At 36.8% G+C, this 12,610-nt stretch overlaps 2 protein-coding genes across 2 annotated transcripts; one reads left to right on the top strand and one right to left on the bottom strand.

Annotated features, from left to right (window-relative positions):
• Window positions 1-2,970: 2,970 nt before the first annotated feature.
• Window positions 2,971-6,772, top strand: LOC125660763 (uncharacterized). Its single transcript, XM_056147948.1, is given in 5 exon segments — window positions 2,971-3,296; window positions 4,186-4,277; window positions 4,539-4,723; window positions 5,370-5,579; window positions 5,582-6,772. Coding segments are annotated over 5 exon segments (822 nt in total). The 5' UTR covers window positions 2,971-3,276; the 3' UTR covers window positions 5,897-6,772.
• A 4-nt stretch (window positions 6,773-6,776) lies between these two features.
• On the bottom strand, window positions 6,777-8,761 carry LOC125660775 (uncharacterized). Its single transcript, XM_048892581.2, has 3 exons — window positions 8,202-8,761; window positions 7,467-7,643; window positions 6,777-7,373 (listed from the first exon to the last, which is right to left on the bottom strand). Exons 1-3 carry the CDS (start codon window positions 8,643-8,645, stop codon window positions 6,852-6,854), a joined length of 1,143 nt encoding a protein of 380 aa, XP_048748538.1. The 5' UTR covers window positions 8,646-8,761; the 3' UTR covers window positions 6,777-6,851.
• Between the last annotated feature and the right edge of the window lie 3,849 nt (window positions 8,762-12,610).

The following is a 12,610-nucleotide window of genomic DNA, read 5'->3' on the forward strand; positions in this document are numbered from 1 at the left end:
GTGTGTTAATATTAAGAGCAAAATTTAATTTTACATGATATAGTAAACGAACTTGGCATTAATTCCACTTTTGGTAATCATACTTATACTCCAACTGCCCTTTCAAAAGACGAAATTCTTCAAAACCATGCTTCAGTTTTAGACACATTTAATATTCCAGTCAATGGGTCGAATGAATATGAGTTACCGTACCTGTACTGGATTCCTAAACTACATAAAAACCCTTACAAACAAATATACATTGCTGGATCCAGTAAGTGCTCTACCAAGCCCCTATCTTTGCTCCTCACGAAAATGTTAACAGCTGTGAAGGAGAAACTTCAAACTTACTGTGCGACTACATATGCCAGAAGTGGTGTTAATCAAATATGGATTCTAAAGAACTTTTAGTAAACTTGAAATCATAGAATTTTCCCCAAATCAATAGCATTAAAACCTATGACTTTTCAACACTATACACGACAATTCCTCACGATAAATTAAAGACTAAACTTTTTGACATCATAGACAGTTCCTTCTTCAACGAAAACGGAAATACTCATATCTAGTGATCAGTCATTCAAAAACTTACTTTGTTAAACACCACTCTGATTCCACGTACAAGTACTCTGAAGTTTAAATTTAAAAAAATGCTAGAGTTCCTCATTGACAATATCTTCGTGGTCTTTGGTGATCAGGTCTTCCAACAGTCTGTTGGAATTCCCATGGGCACGAATTGTGCTCCTTTGTTAGCTGGCCTGTTTTTATATTCATATGAAGCAGAATTTATTCAAAAACTTCTACGTGAGAAGAAAAAACCTCTCGCTGTGACCTTCAATTCGACTTTTAGATATATCGATGACGTTTTGTCTATTAACAATGATAGCTTTCATTCATATGTCGATTTGATATATCCCTGTGAGCTCGAAATAAAGGACACCACAGAGTCGTCCACTTCTGCTTCATACTTAGATATTTTATTGAAAGTAGGCATTAACGGCAAACTGACAACTCAACTGCATGACAAACGGGATGATTTCAGTTTCTCCATCGCCAACTTCCCACATTTATGTAGCAATATTCCATTATCACCTGCATATGGTGTTTATATATCTCAACTAATTTGATATGCAAGAGCTTGTTCTGGGTATAGTCGGTTTTTAAATCGAGGTAAGCTACTGACAAACAAGTTGATGGTACAGGGATTTCAACAGTCTCGATTGAAGTCAGCATTTCGCGCATTCTATGGTCGTTATAACGATCTAGTTCGTCAATACGACCTCGCATTGGGTCAAATGCTGTCTGACGTGTTTCATACCGATTGTTAAGCCGTTCTTGGCACACTGATTTTGACTGCGGATAATTCTGTTTACGTGATCAGGATATGGGGCTCACGGCGGGTGTGACCGTTCAACAGGGGATGATTACTCCTCCTAGGCACCTGATCCCACCTCTGGTGTGTCCAGGGGTCCGTGTTTGTCCAACTATCTATTTTGTATTGCTTGTAGGAGTTATGAGATTGATCACTGTTCGTTATCTTCACCTTGCATAGTACAAACCTGCAGCTACATGGACGGGGAATATTTTCTGTTCATATAGTCAGTATCATCATTGATGCAAGAAGTCGGACGAACGTGGGTACCATCTAATACTCCAGCTATATCTAGACGAACGTGGGTACCATCTAATACTCCAGCTATATCTGGTAGTCCACAGCGGAGTTGGAATTCTCTTGCGATTTTATTTTGTTCATTAAAATCTGTATAACCTGAAATAACATACAAATGTTTGAGAATCGTCTCTCGTGAAATTACCACTTCTGTGTATGCTTATTTATTTACACATAATATCTACTTAGTCTTACATAGAAATTCATTTCAAAATTAAGGATTATCTCCCTCGTGCATAGCTCTTCTCCTTGGACGAATTTGGCTCCACTTTTTTGGCACGCTGTTTTTGGCTATACTTAGCTCCAAAACTTCATAGTTATTTTGGATTTCAAACATTTCGGTTGAGCATCACTGAAGAGACATTATTTGTCGAAATGCGCATCTGGTGCATCAAAATTGGTACAGTATACGTTTTACATTCCATAATTTTTCCTTAATAGCAATATTGACTCTTTTCAATGTGGCATCGATACGTCGAAAACTTAGCTGATCTCTCTCATGGACTGCTGATCTCTCTCATAGACTGCTCATCTCTCTCATAGACTGCTCATCTCTCTCATACACTATTGATCTCTCTCATAGACTGCTCATTTCTCTCATAGACTGCTCATTTCTCTCATAGACTGCTGATCTCTCTCATACACTACTGATCTCTCTCATAGACTGCTCATTTCTCTCATAGACTGCTGGTCTGTCTCATAGATTGCTGGTCTCTCTCATAGACTGCTCATTTCTCTCATAGACTGCTGGTCTCTCTCATACACTACTGATCTCGCTCATAGACTGCTGATCTCTCTCATAGACTGCTCATTTCTCTCATAGACTGCTGATCTCTCTCATAGACTGCTCATTTCTCTCATAGACTGCTGATCTCTCTCATAGACTGCCGGTCTCTCTCATAGACGGTTGATCTCTCTCATAGACTGCTGGTCTCTCTCATAGACTGCTGATTTCTCTCATAGATAGCTGGTCTCTCTCATAGATAGCTGATCTCTCTCATAGACTGCTGGTCTCTCTCATAGACTGCTCATTTCTCTCATAGACTGCCGGTCTCTCTCATAGACTGCTGGTCTCTCTCATAGACTGCTCATTTCTCTCATAGACTGCCGGTCTCTCTCATAGACTGCTGGTCTCTCTCATAGACTGCTCATTTCTCTCATAGACTGCTGATCTCTCTCATAGACTGCCGGTCTCTCTCATAGACGGCTGATCTCTCTCATAGACTGCTCATTTCTCTCATACACTGCCGGTCTCTCTCATAGACGGCTGATCTCTCTCATAGACTGCTGATTTCTCTCATATATAGCTGGTCTCTCTCATAGATAGCTGATCTCTCTCATAGACTGCCGGTCTCTCTCATAGACTGCTCATTTCTCTCATAGACTGCTGATATCTCTCATAGACTGCTCATTTCTCTCATAGACTGCTGGTCTCTCTCATAGATTGCTGGTCTCTCTCATAGACTGCTGGAGCGACTTCACTTGGAACTATTGTACGAACTAACGTTACTCGCGTAACAAATGAACAGGCATTGTATCAACAATAGTGGCATCATTTCAACTTTGACCTTAACCCGTGATGAACACACGCTAGCCCCTACTACTCCAATGGTACACAAAGATAAAAGATGGCGGAGAAAGAGGCAACGTGAGTGAAGAGATTTTTTTCTTAACAGCTTATATGACTTTGTGCAATGAATATGATCATGTCTAGTGTCATCATATTTTGGATGCCATCTTTGCAGTCATTTTAGTTTTTTTTTGTATGATTTCTCACTTCGAATTAGTTCTTTAAACACGAGTGTCTTGATATTTTATTTTTTTTTTTTACAATTTAGAGAAGTAAAGTTATTCTATGGTCACTATATTCTTTTAGTTCCTACAGAAGCTTCTTAAATTGATTAGTTTAGATGTGGGGGAAGCCATGAAGCTTTGAAGTATATGTGTAATGTAAGTGAGATTCAGCAAGTGTGCATTGGGGGGGGGGGGGGGGGGTAAAATCACGTTGACGCCAAAGGAAATTGGGTGAATTATATGTAAAAAAATAAATAAAATAAATAAATGTCTGAATTGATAATTACTGAGTGACAAAGCCTCTTAGCATGTAAACTTTCTTAAATTCTGTCATTACACCGCATATATATATATATATATATATATATATATATATATATATATATATATAAAATGTATATGTAAGGTATGTATTTTTTCTTTTGAAGCTATGCTTTTTCCATTTTTCCATTTGGTAGCTTGTGGTAATAGTTTTGTTTGATTGATACCAAATTCATTAAACTCAGACATGTCTGGTAGTTATCAGTATGTTATTATAATTAAAATGAATGAATTCTATATGACAACTATATAAAAAATATTAGGAAAATCTTAGAATAATCATAGGTTTGCAATTTGTTCATGTTGTTTTGTGTATTTAAAAGAATTGCATTTCCCTATCTTTTGTTTTATTTTCGCATATAGGTCTTTACTGTGTTGGTTAAAGTAATCATAATTAATAATAATTCTATCTTTTAATTTAGAGTTCAAATCAAAGTGAGGAATAGGAATGGACAAGAACTGACCTGCGAAATGTCCAAAGAACTTGCAAATTTTTTGAATAATCCCAATGGAGGTAATGTATTTCATTACAGCAGAATGGTATGACTAAAACTCATTTTTCATCTATATTTTTCATATATAATGCCAAATAAGTCTATTATATGGTTTTAATAGAAAGAAAATGAACTGCCTGAATTGTTTCTCTCCTCCCTTCATGCTTGTTTTATTCACTATTTTGTTAAATGATGCATGCTCATGATATTAACTTTTCAGAGAAATCCTATGGCATCTCTAGCGTGTGCATTGTTTTTATATTAATGTTTTTGTTATTCAGATGCGAAGACAAAGCAATCCATTCTGAAACGTATTTTCAACTCCCAGTCTCAGCCCCATTCAGAATCACCTGCCATGACCACACAATATCCTGAGTCACCTGAGTCCCCGACTGCAAATGCACTTGTTCCTGAACATGTCATTCCATTGCCACAGACTGTTCCTATGGAAGATGGTGATCAAAAGGTACATTACAGCCTGTATAACCTGGATGATGGGGACAAAGTTCTGAACTGTTATGCCCCTAAACTCATACCAATATATTATTCTGAATCATTTGAATCTGGGTCTTATCCATCATCATGCTTGGCTTCAACAAGATGTTTTACCTCATCTTTATTCACTCCATCCCCTCCTTATCTGTGTACAGAAAATAATTTAATTCAAGTGGGCCCTAAAACATTTCTCACTTCAGATGAGTTTCAATCAAATATTAATTTGAAATTGAAAGACTACAATAGCTATGGAAAGAAGAGCAAGAGAAAAAATAAGAAGAAATCTAAATGTCGTAAGCTTATATATATTGCTAAACATTTAAGTAAAGCTATGTATGTGATGAATGGTTAAAAGTAGAAACAGTACCATATATCTTTGAGAGAGATTGAAATTTCTTCTTCTGCAGATGAGGTATTATAAATAAATAAGCTAAACTTTTTTTTTCAAACAATGAACTTTTAGATCTTAGTATTGATTTGTAAAAGTTGTCTATTATACATAGCCATTATCAGAGTAAATTCACTACATATATTGTTTCTGCGAAATGCTCTTTTTACTTATCATACCTGATATTATGATGATGGGAAAAATCTAATCCATCTAAAACTCATTTCAGGTTCACATATGGGGCGAAAGTGAGGAAAAGCAGCTTATTTCACTGAGAACAGATATGGATGCGGACTTTCATAGAAATAAGAATCATGAAACATTATGGCAAATTTTTTTTGAAAAAATGAATGCTGCAGGAATTAAGGTTACTAAAATTCAGATTTTGAATAAATGGAGAAATTTGAAAAGAAAGTATAAGGAAACTATAGACTTAAATAAAAAAAAACTAGTAATGAGAAACATGAATTCAAGTACCAAAATGAATTTGATAATTTGTTTGGACACAAGGCATCAACAAAAGCAACGGTGTCATTTGACAGTGGAGTAAATGGAGAAGATAAAAAGAAAGAAACAACTGATGATAAACCCGCTCGACCTAAAAAGCGCTATGCAGAAAACCTGCTGAATAAAATGGAAAATATGAACAAAGAAATGAGAAAACAGATGGAGAGGCACCAGGAAGAAAAACTCAGACGCTTTGACAGAATGCTGGACATTTTTGAAAGATCGGTTAAAAGTCATGATCAAAAGTGAACTTTATAATGTCCTATGGGTGCCAAAACTTTTTTTTTGACCCGAGTTGAAAGTACTGTTTGCCTGCCATTTGTCCTCCTAAATTTTACATCTGTCTGTTAACTTTTAAAATCTTTTACTTCAACCAGTTTTCAACTAAAGCATATCTCGTACCTTAAATATTTTTAGCTTACCTAAGCCAAAGGTTCAAATGGGCTTCTTGTTTATTTTATCATGTAATTTTTTTTAAACATGCCTTCCCATTCCCCCATCTTTTGAACAAGATTGAGTTACAATAGGGGTTAAAAGTTTAACATTGGTTAATTATTTAGATTAGTTCTCTAAAAAAATCTTTACAGAAACAATATGTGCACAAAGTGAAATTTATGTAAGAGCATCCTTATATCATGAATATAGTGTAGCCTTAAGTTTGTTCAGATGGTCCTGATGCAGTTAAAACTGAAGTTTGTTTAATATGCCCTCCACTCTTATTATTAAGGTAATTTTTGTAGGTATAGCCTTCATGTCTCTCCTGCACGCTGTTAATATGAATGTGATGATAAATGTTGTTCAGGTGAGCAATGTGGCGCATTGGCTCATCTTTCTTGTTTTATGGTTACAAGGAGTAAAGGAATATTTTTGTGTTCATAAACTTTTATGTGTTAAAGTTAAACTACGTTTGCTGTTTATATTGACACATGCACATGTATTATCATGATGAACTGCAGTTCTATAAATGACAATGATGTATCAGAGATAGGACATTTTGTCTGGGTGTCAGAGAGAGAGTGAAGTGATTTTTGTATTGTTATTTGTTATTTTTGTTGTTCAAATTTTAATTTTGTTAACTTTACTGTTCCTAAGAAAGATATTCTTTGATAAACAAAATTTGATCATTTTGAATTTTTATTTCTGTACTAAAACAATGATGATTTCCATGAGCAGATGATTGTTTTTGCAATTTCAAGGCAAATGGTCATGGTAGTCCCTGAACAAGTTGTTGCCTCCTCTGCAGCCCATCTCTTCCATCAGGGTACACGTTTGGATAATTATTAGGGTGACCATTGCCATTGTTCAGATCATTTGTTAAGAAATCCTCCACACTATCCTGATGCAAGATACAAAGATTGTGCAGTATGCAACCAGATACTATTGTCTTGACAATCTCATCAGAGTCATGTATGGTTATTTCTTGTAGTCGCCGAAACCGTTGCTTTAGATGACCAATAGCCCTCTCTACTACTTGTCGTGCAGATGACAAAACTCGATTAAACCTCCTCTGATTTATGTTTAAATGACCGTTGTCTTTGAATGGAGTGATCAACCAGGCCTTTAACAGATATGCACTGTCTACAATTATGTACCTATTCAAATCAAAGTACTGTCCACCAGTAGCATTGGTAAAAAGACTTGAATTTCGTAGTACGCGGGCATCGTGAGTTGATCCCGGCCAGCCTGTGTATATGTCCCTTAACATTAAATCAGCATCTACTACCACCTGTAATTAAAAAATAAAATATATTTTTATAATTAGCATTTAGGTATCATTTATCAATAAAGTAGTAAATTTCACAATATCCAGTATTATCACCTGGAGTTGTATCGATGGGTAATGCTTCCTGTTAATATAGTCATTATCTCCACCAATACAAGAAGATAATCTGATGTGCGTCCCATCCAGGGCACCAATTATGTCTGGAAGCCCAGACTGAAGCTGAAAGTCCTGTGCGATTCCCTGTTGCTCAATAAAATTTGGCCATTGGATGATCTACAAAGTAAAATTTAAAAAATCATTGATTTCAGGGGGAAATTATAATTATAGGTGTGTGCAGATGAAATATGAAGATGTTAATATTGGCTTGAATGCTAAGGGCAAAAAAAAGCTCATATGAGCAAAGCACCTTGCTCAAGACTTCAGCGATACAAATCTCACTGTTTTCAGTCCCATCGCATTGTGCTACAGAAATAACAAATGAAAGAACCAAGGTGATCTATAACAATGATACTATGATGAGACACTGAAAGGGGGAATGTGTTTGTCAAACTTCAATGTAGATCACAGCACAGAGATTCAGGGGGCCCTGTTTCGATCTAAAAGTTTAGTCCACCTGACGTAAAGTAATTGCTACAGGTACCTGATATTTAACCAATAAATTGCAAAAAAAGCCACAGATCAAAAAATAGTACCCCCTATTTGCACCTAAAAGTTTAGCAATAAGTTAAACCCCTATATCAAAAAATGCTTGGGGGGATATGAAACTTATTGATAAAATTTCAGGTTCCTATGCATTACATTTTATGTATACTATCAGTATGTAATCTTTACCTTTGATAGGTTTTCGATGAATGTGCCGTTCACCCTTTTCAACACAACATGCACTGTGGATTGTCCTATGTCAAAATAATGTCCAATTTCACGCATTGTCACTTTATTTGACATGTAACACATAAATACAAGGAGTTGCTTAGATGGAGGAATCCCTTCAATGCCCACACCGTGGTTGGATGTAACGTAGGCACCGATATTGGTAAGTATTTCCTCGAACATTTCTTTACTTATACGATAATGATACCGAAAATTATCCGTAGAAAAGAAAGGAATAACATTTTCAACATAACCGGTTACTCGTGGTGACACAGATTTTGTGCCGTGGAGGAGAAAAGCTCCTGTATGAAGTAAGAAGTTACTATATTCGTATGAAAATTCGTCTTCTCTGTCATCCAGTAAACTCTCAAAAATGTAAACGCAAAGCATCTTATACTGCGCCATTTTGAACTAAACACGCGTGCTTACTATTGTTGTTCAGTTGATTTTATGCAAATTTGGGTTAAATTTAGACAGATGACGTCAGTTAACCGTGTACAATAGTTCCAAGTGAAGTCGCCCCTGGTCTCTCTCATAGCCTGCTGATTTGACATATACCACAGAAATAATAACACTTGTTTCGCTGGATCTGTCTCATCAGAGCCTCCTTCCTGTGAAGGTAGCAGCTCTCCGTCAGTCTGTTGCAGTATTACTTAAAACATTTCCTTACTAATTCGATTGATTGATGTTTTCCGCCACACTCAACAATTTTTCAGTTATCTGGTGGCGCCGGTTTTTTTTTATTGGTGGAAGAGAGAACCCAAATATAATGTACCTGGGAAGAGACCATCGACCTTCCGAAAGTAAACTGGGAAACGTTCTCACTTACCGGCGTGAGCGGGATTCGAACCCTCGCCGACAGAGGTGAGAGACCGTGTGATGCTCTAACCACTCGGCATCTGAGATGCGTTGTTATAAACAGCGGGATATTTCCCGCATATCCCGATATTCTAATGGAGTTAATCCCATTCCCAGTGATAATAACAAACAAGAAGCCCACAGGCCTTATCGGTCACCGGAATACTAGTGAAAAAAAATCATCACTACTTCCATGGGCTATGAAATCTAGAAAAAATTCCTGGTTCTGAATATCTAAGCTAAATTCTAATGTTCAGCAACAGTATAAAACAAGATGTGTTCTTAAAACTCCACTGCATTCAAAAGTGCATACACTGATGAAAGGCTTTAAATGATAGGTGTATGAACATTAAAATATGAAAACATGACTATTTTTGTACTCATTCTGAAGTAATAACCCTGGGTTTTGATTGAAATTCACTATTTTACCAAATCAACCATACTGAGGGAACCAATGAGATTGCTTTAAGGTCACGTGGTCAACAGTGCTTTGAGGTTCTTTTGTTGAAGACACACATCTTCATCTCCGTGGAATTGTTTTACTTTTTGCCGTTATTGTGTGACATTTTATGTCAAGAAGTTGTTTATAAAAACCAGGATATATTGTGGAACAACTTTACTCGTGAAACTTTTCTACAAAATCGGCATATATTCTGTATATACAGAATGCCTTTCTCCGCAAGGCGGGACAATGATGCTGCGCCGAATTCTGGGTCTAGCTCTTCGAAATTGCCCAATTCTGGGTTAGAAAACACTGAGCCCAATTTTGGGACACAGCCGCAATTGAAAATCAATTCTGGATCTGCGGATACGCAAAATAGCAAAAATACGGAATCCGAAGACAAAGGTCCGAGCATTGACGATTACGTAACAAAATCTGTAACACGATCTTCCACGCAGACACATCTGCAGTCGGGCTCAACATCCCCAGCGAGGACTTCCGGTCAAAATAAAAACAACTCTTAGGGAGAAATGTCCTCAACAATGGAGACGTTTCTGATGAAACAGACAGAACTGATGCACCAAATGATGCTACACATGAATTATTTACCCAAAACAAACAAGCCAGCAGAAACTATAACCCGCCCGGTCGAAGACGACGAGGATCCCCCATACATTTTCTGAAGATTCACGAGGAAATTCGGATCAAATGCCCATTCCTTTATAAAGTAATTACCCACTCTTTTCTATTTGTACCTTATACGAAAACAGTATATACGAAAACAGTATAAAATGATGGGCTATCTGAAGGCTGATGACCACGTGACCTTAAAGCAATCTCATTTGATCCCTCAGTACTAAGTTGATTTGGTAAAATTACAATCAAATTTCATCTTACATGTAATATTCATTTAATTTTACAATTTTTTGTACATCTTTTTCTGCTATTTCTAAGTCTGCATTTAGATTTTATACAGTATTAGCATACTTTCACATAAATACTATATACAAAGTGTTGTCCCACCCTGGGGTCAGAACCCTTACTCCGGGGATCATCAAATTTACAATTTTGGTAAAAGACTACCTGTTCTAATCATTTACTTTCAATTAAGTATCAACAGCACTAACTCAACACCATGTCGTACAGACGGCATCATCCTGTCTGAAGCACATGAAGGCATTCCACCATCCAGAGGTGAAAACCAGCTGCCGTCATTGACTGACAATCCAATCACTTCATCAGCCAAAACTTCACCGTCTAGTCCAACCAAGTCCGTTCTTATCACACCAACCAGGCGTTACCCTATGCGCGAACGAAATGCACCCAAAAGACTGATCGAGGAAGTTTAAATCAGTGATTTTTGAAATTTGATTTTTTTTTTTTTTTTTTGGTATGGACTGGTTAAAGTATAATGACTGGCTAAAAATTATGTGAAACATTTATTGACTTGTGTTAAAATTTTGTCGAAGTTAAATAAGAGGGGAGGAGTGTAGTATTTGTAATCGGGATCGATGTTCAATTAACGCTGTTTGCAGTGAGTTCACTTTAGATAAAGAATGAAATCAACACGTGGTTTGTATCTTAATCTTTCTCCTGAGTGTTTCCCAGGATATTACACCATCCGAGTGAAAAATCTCGAGCGAGACGTTAAGCAAGATACAATCAACCAATCTGGTATATCCAGGGATCCGTATTTGCCCAACTTTCCATATTGTATTGCTTATAGGAGTTACGAGATTGATCACTACTGTGTGTGATGTTTATGGTACGAATAAGTTATGGGTCGAATTGACAAGTAAAAACAAAAGGCACAGGTGGCAAGGGGACAGTTTCTTTGGTTTTGAAACATGTGTATAGGGAATATACACCAAAGTCAGATTATGACAGACTAATGAAAAATCATATTTCCCTTTTATGTCAATACTTGTATTTCATAAATTATGACCCTAAATTACATGTAATCTATAAATACTGGTGCTGGTGCACAGAACATGCTCTGAGCAGGTTCCCCTTTTTTGCTTTGATTTTCCCTCATTTGGGCTAATCCGCACCCCCCCCCCCCTCCCAAATCACAGTACCAAACATGGGGATTTAGACACTGTGCACAATCAAGACCCTATCTGCCCTTCTCAAAAATCTACCTCTCAAATGGGGCCATCGACCTTCCCTCACAGCTACAGACTTTTTGCAGACCCTGCATGTTTTCACTGGAATTTCTTCAGCAACTGACCACGTGTCTTAGTTTCGTATTTGCACCCATCTATATGCTAGGAATCATGGTGACACCTAAATGTTGTATATCAACATTTTTATCAAGCACTCGGCTACATTGGACATGCATCCTACAATTATTGTATACATGTTTACACATGTAATATCACTTCAAATATGGGGTATTTCCATTTTTTGAAAAAGTTGACCGGGCCTATAGTGCGAAACTGTCCCCTGCTACCACACAGGCCTGAATACTTGTGAAAAAGTATCACTACTTCCATGGGCTATGTATGAAATCTAGAAAAAAAAATCCTGTTCTGAATATTTAAGCTAAATTCTAATGTTCAGCAACAGTATGAAACAATATGTGTTCTTAAAACTTCCCTCCCTGCAAAAGGGCATACACTGATGAAAGGCTTTAAATAATAGGTGTATTAACAGTAATACATCAAGAGATATGACTAATTTGGACTCATCTTAAAGTCATAACCCTGGGTTGAGAAATTCACCATATTTTGTACATCCTTTTCTGTTATTCCTAAGTATGTATTTAGATTTTATACAGTATCAGCAAACCTGTACATAAATACTATATACTAAGTTTGGCCCCACCTTGGGGGTCAAAACCCTTACTCTGGGGAAAATCAAATTAAAAATTTTGGTGAAAGACTACCTGCTCTATCCATTTAGTTTCAATCTGGTATCAAAAGCACTAAACAAAATGTTATTTAAGTGTTTTACATATAAACACTATATAACAAGTTTGGCACCGCCCTGGGGTCAGCACCACTACCCCGGGGATTATGAAATTTACAAATTTGGTAGAGGACTTCCTGCTCTACATCACTATGCATTT

This window comes from Ostrea edulis, chromosome 8, assembly GCF_947568905.1.
Source record: "Ostrea edulis chromosome 8, xbOstEdul1.1, whole genome shotgun sequence".
In the NCBI taxonomy this organism is placed as follows: Eukaryota; Metazoa; Mollusca; class Bivalvia; order Ostreida; family Ostreidae; genus Ostrea; species Ostrea edulis.

Excerpts from the sequence above, each read along its gene's own strand:
- LOC125660775 (XM_048892581.2), bottom strand. The coding sequence starts at position 8,645 with ATGGCGCAGTATAAGATGCTTTGCGTTTACATTTTTGAGAGTTTACTG. Across the intron at positions 7,644-8,201 it reads TCATCGAAAACCTATCAAAG|ATCATCCAATGGCCAAATTT; the intron begins GTAAAGATTACA and ends TTTACTTTGTAG. Across the intron at positions 7,374-7,466 it reads ACCCATCGATACAACTCCAG|GTGGTAGTAGATGCTGATTT; the intron begins GTGATAATACTG and ends TTTTAATTACAG.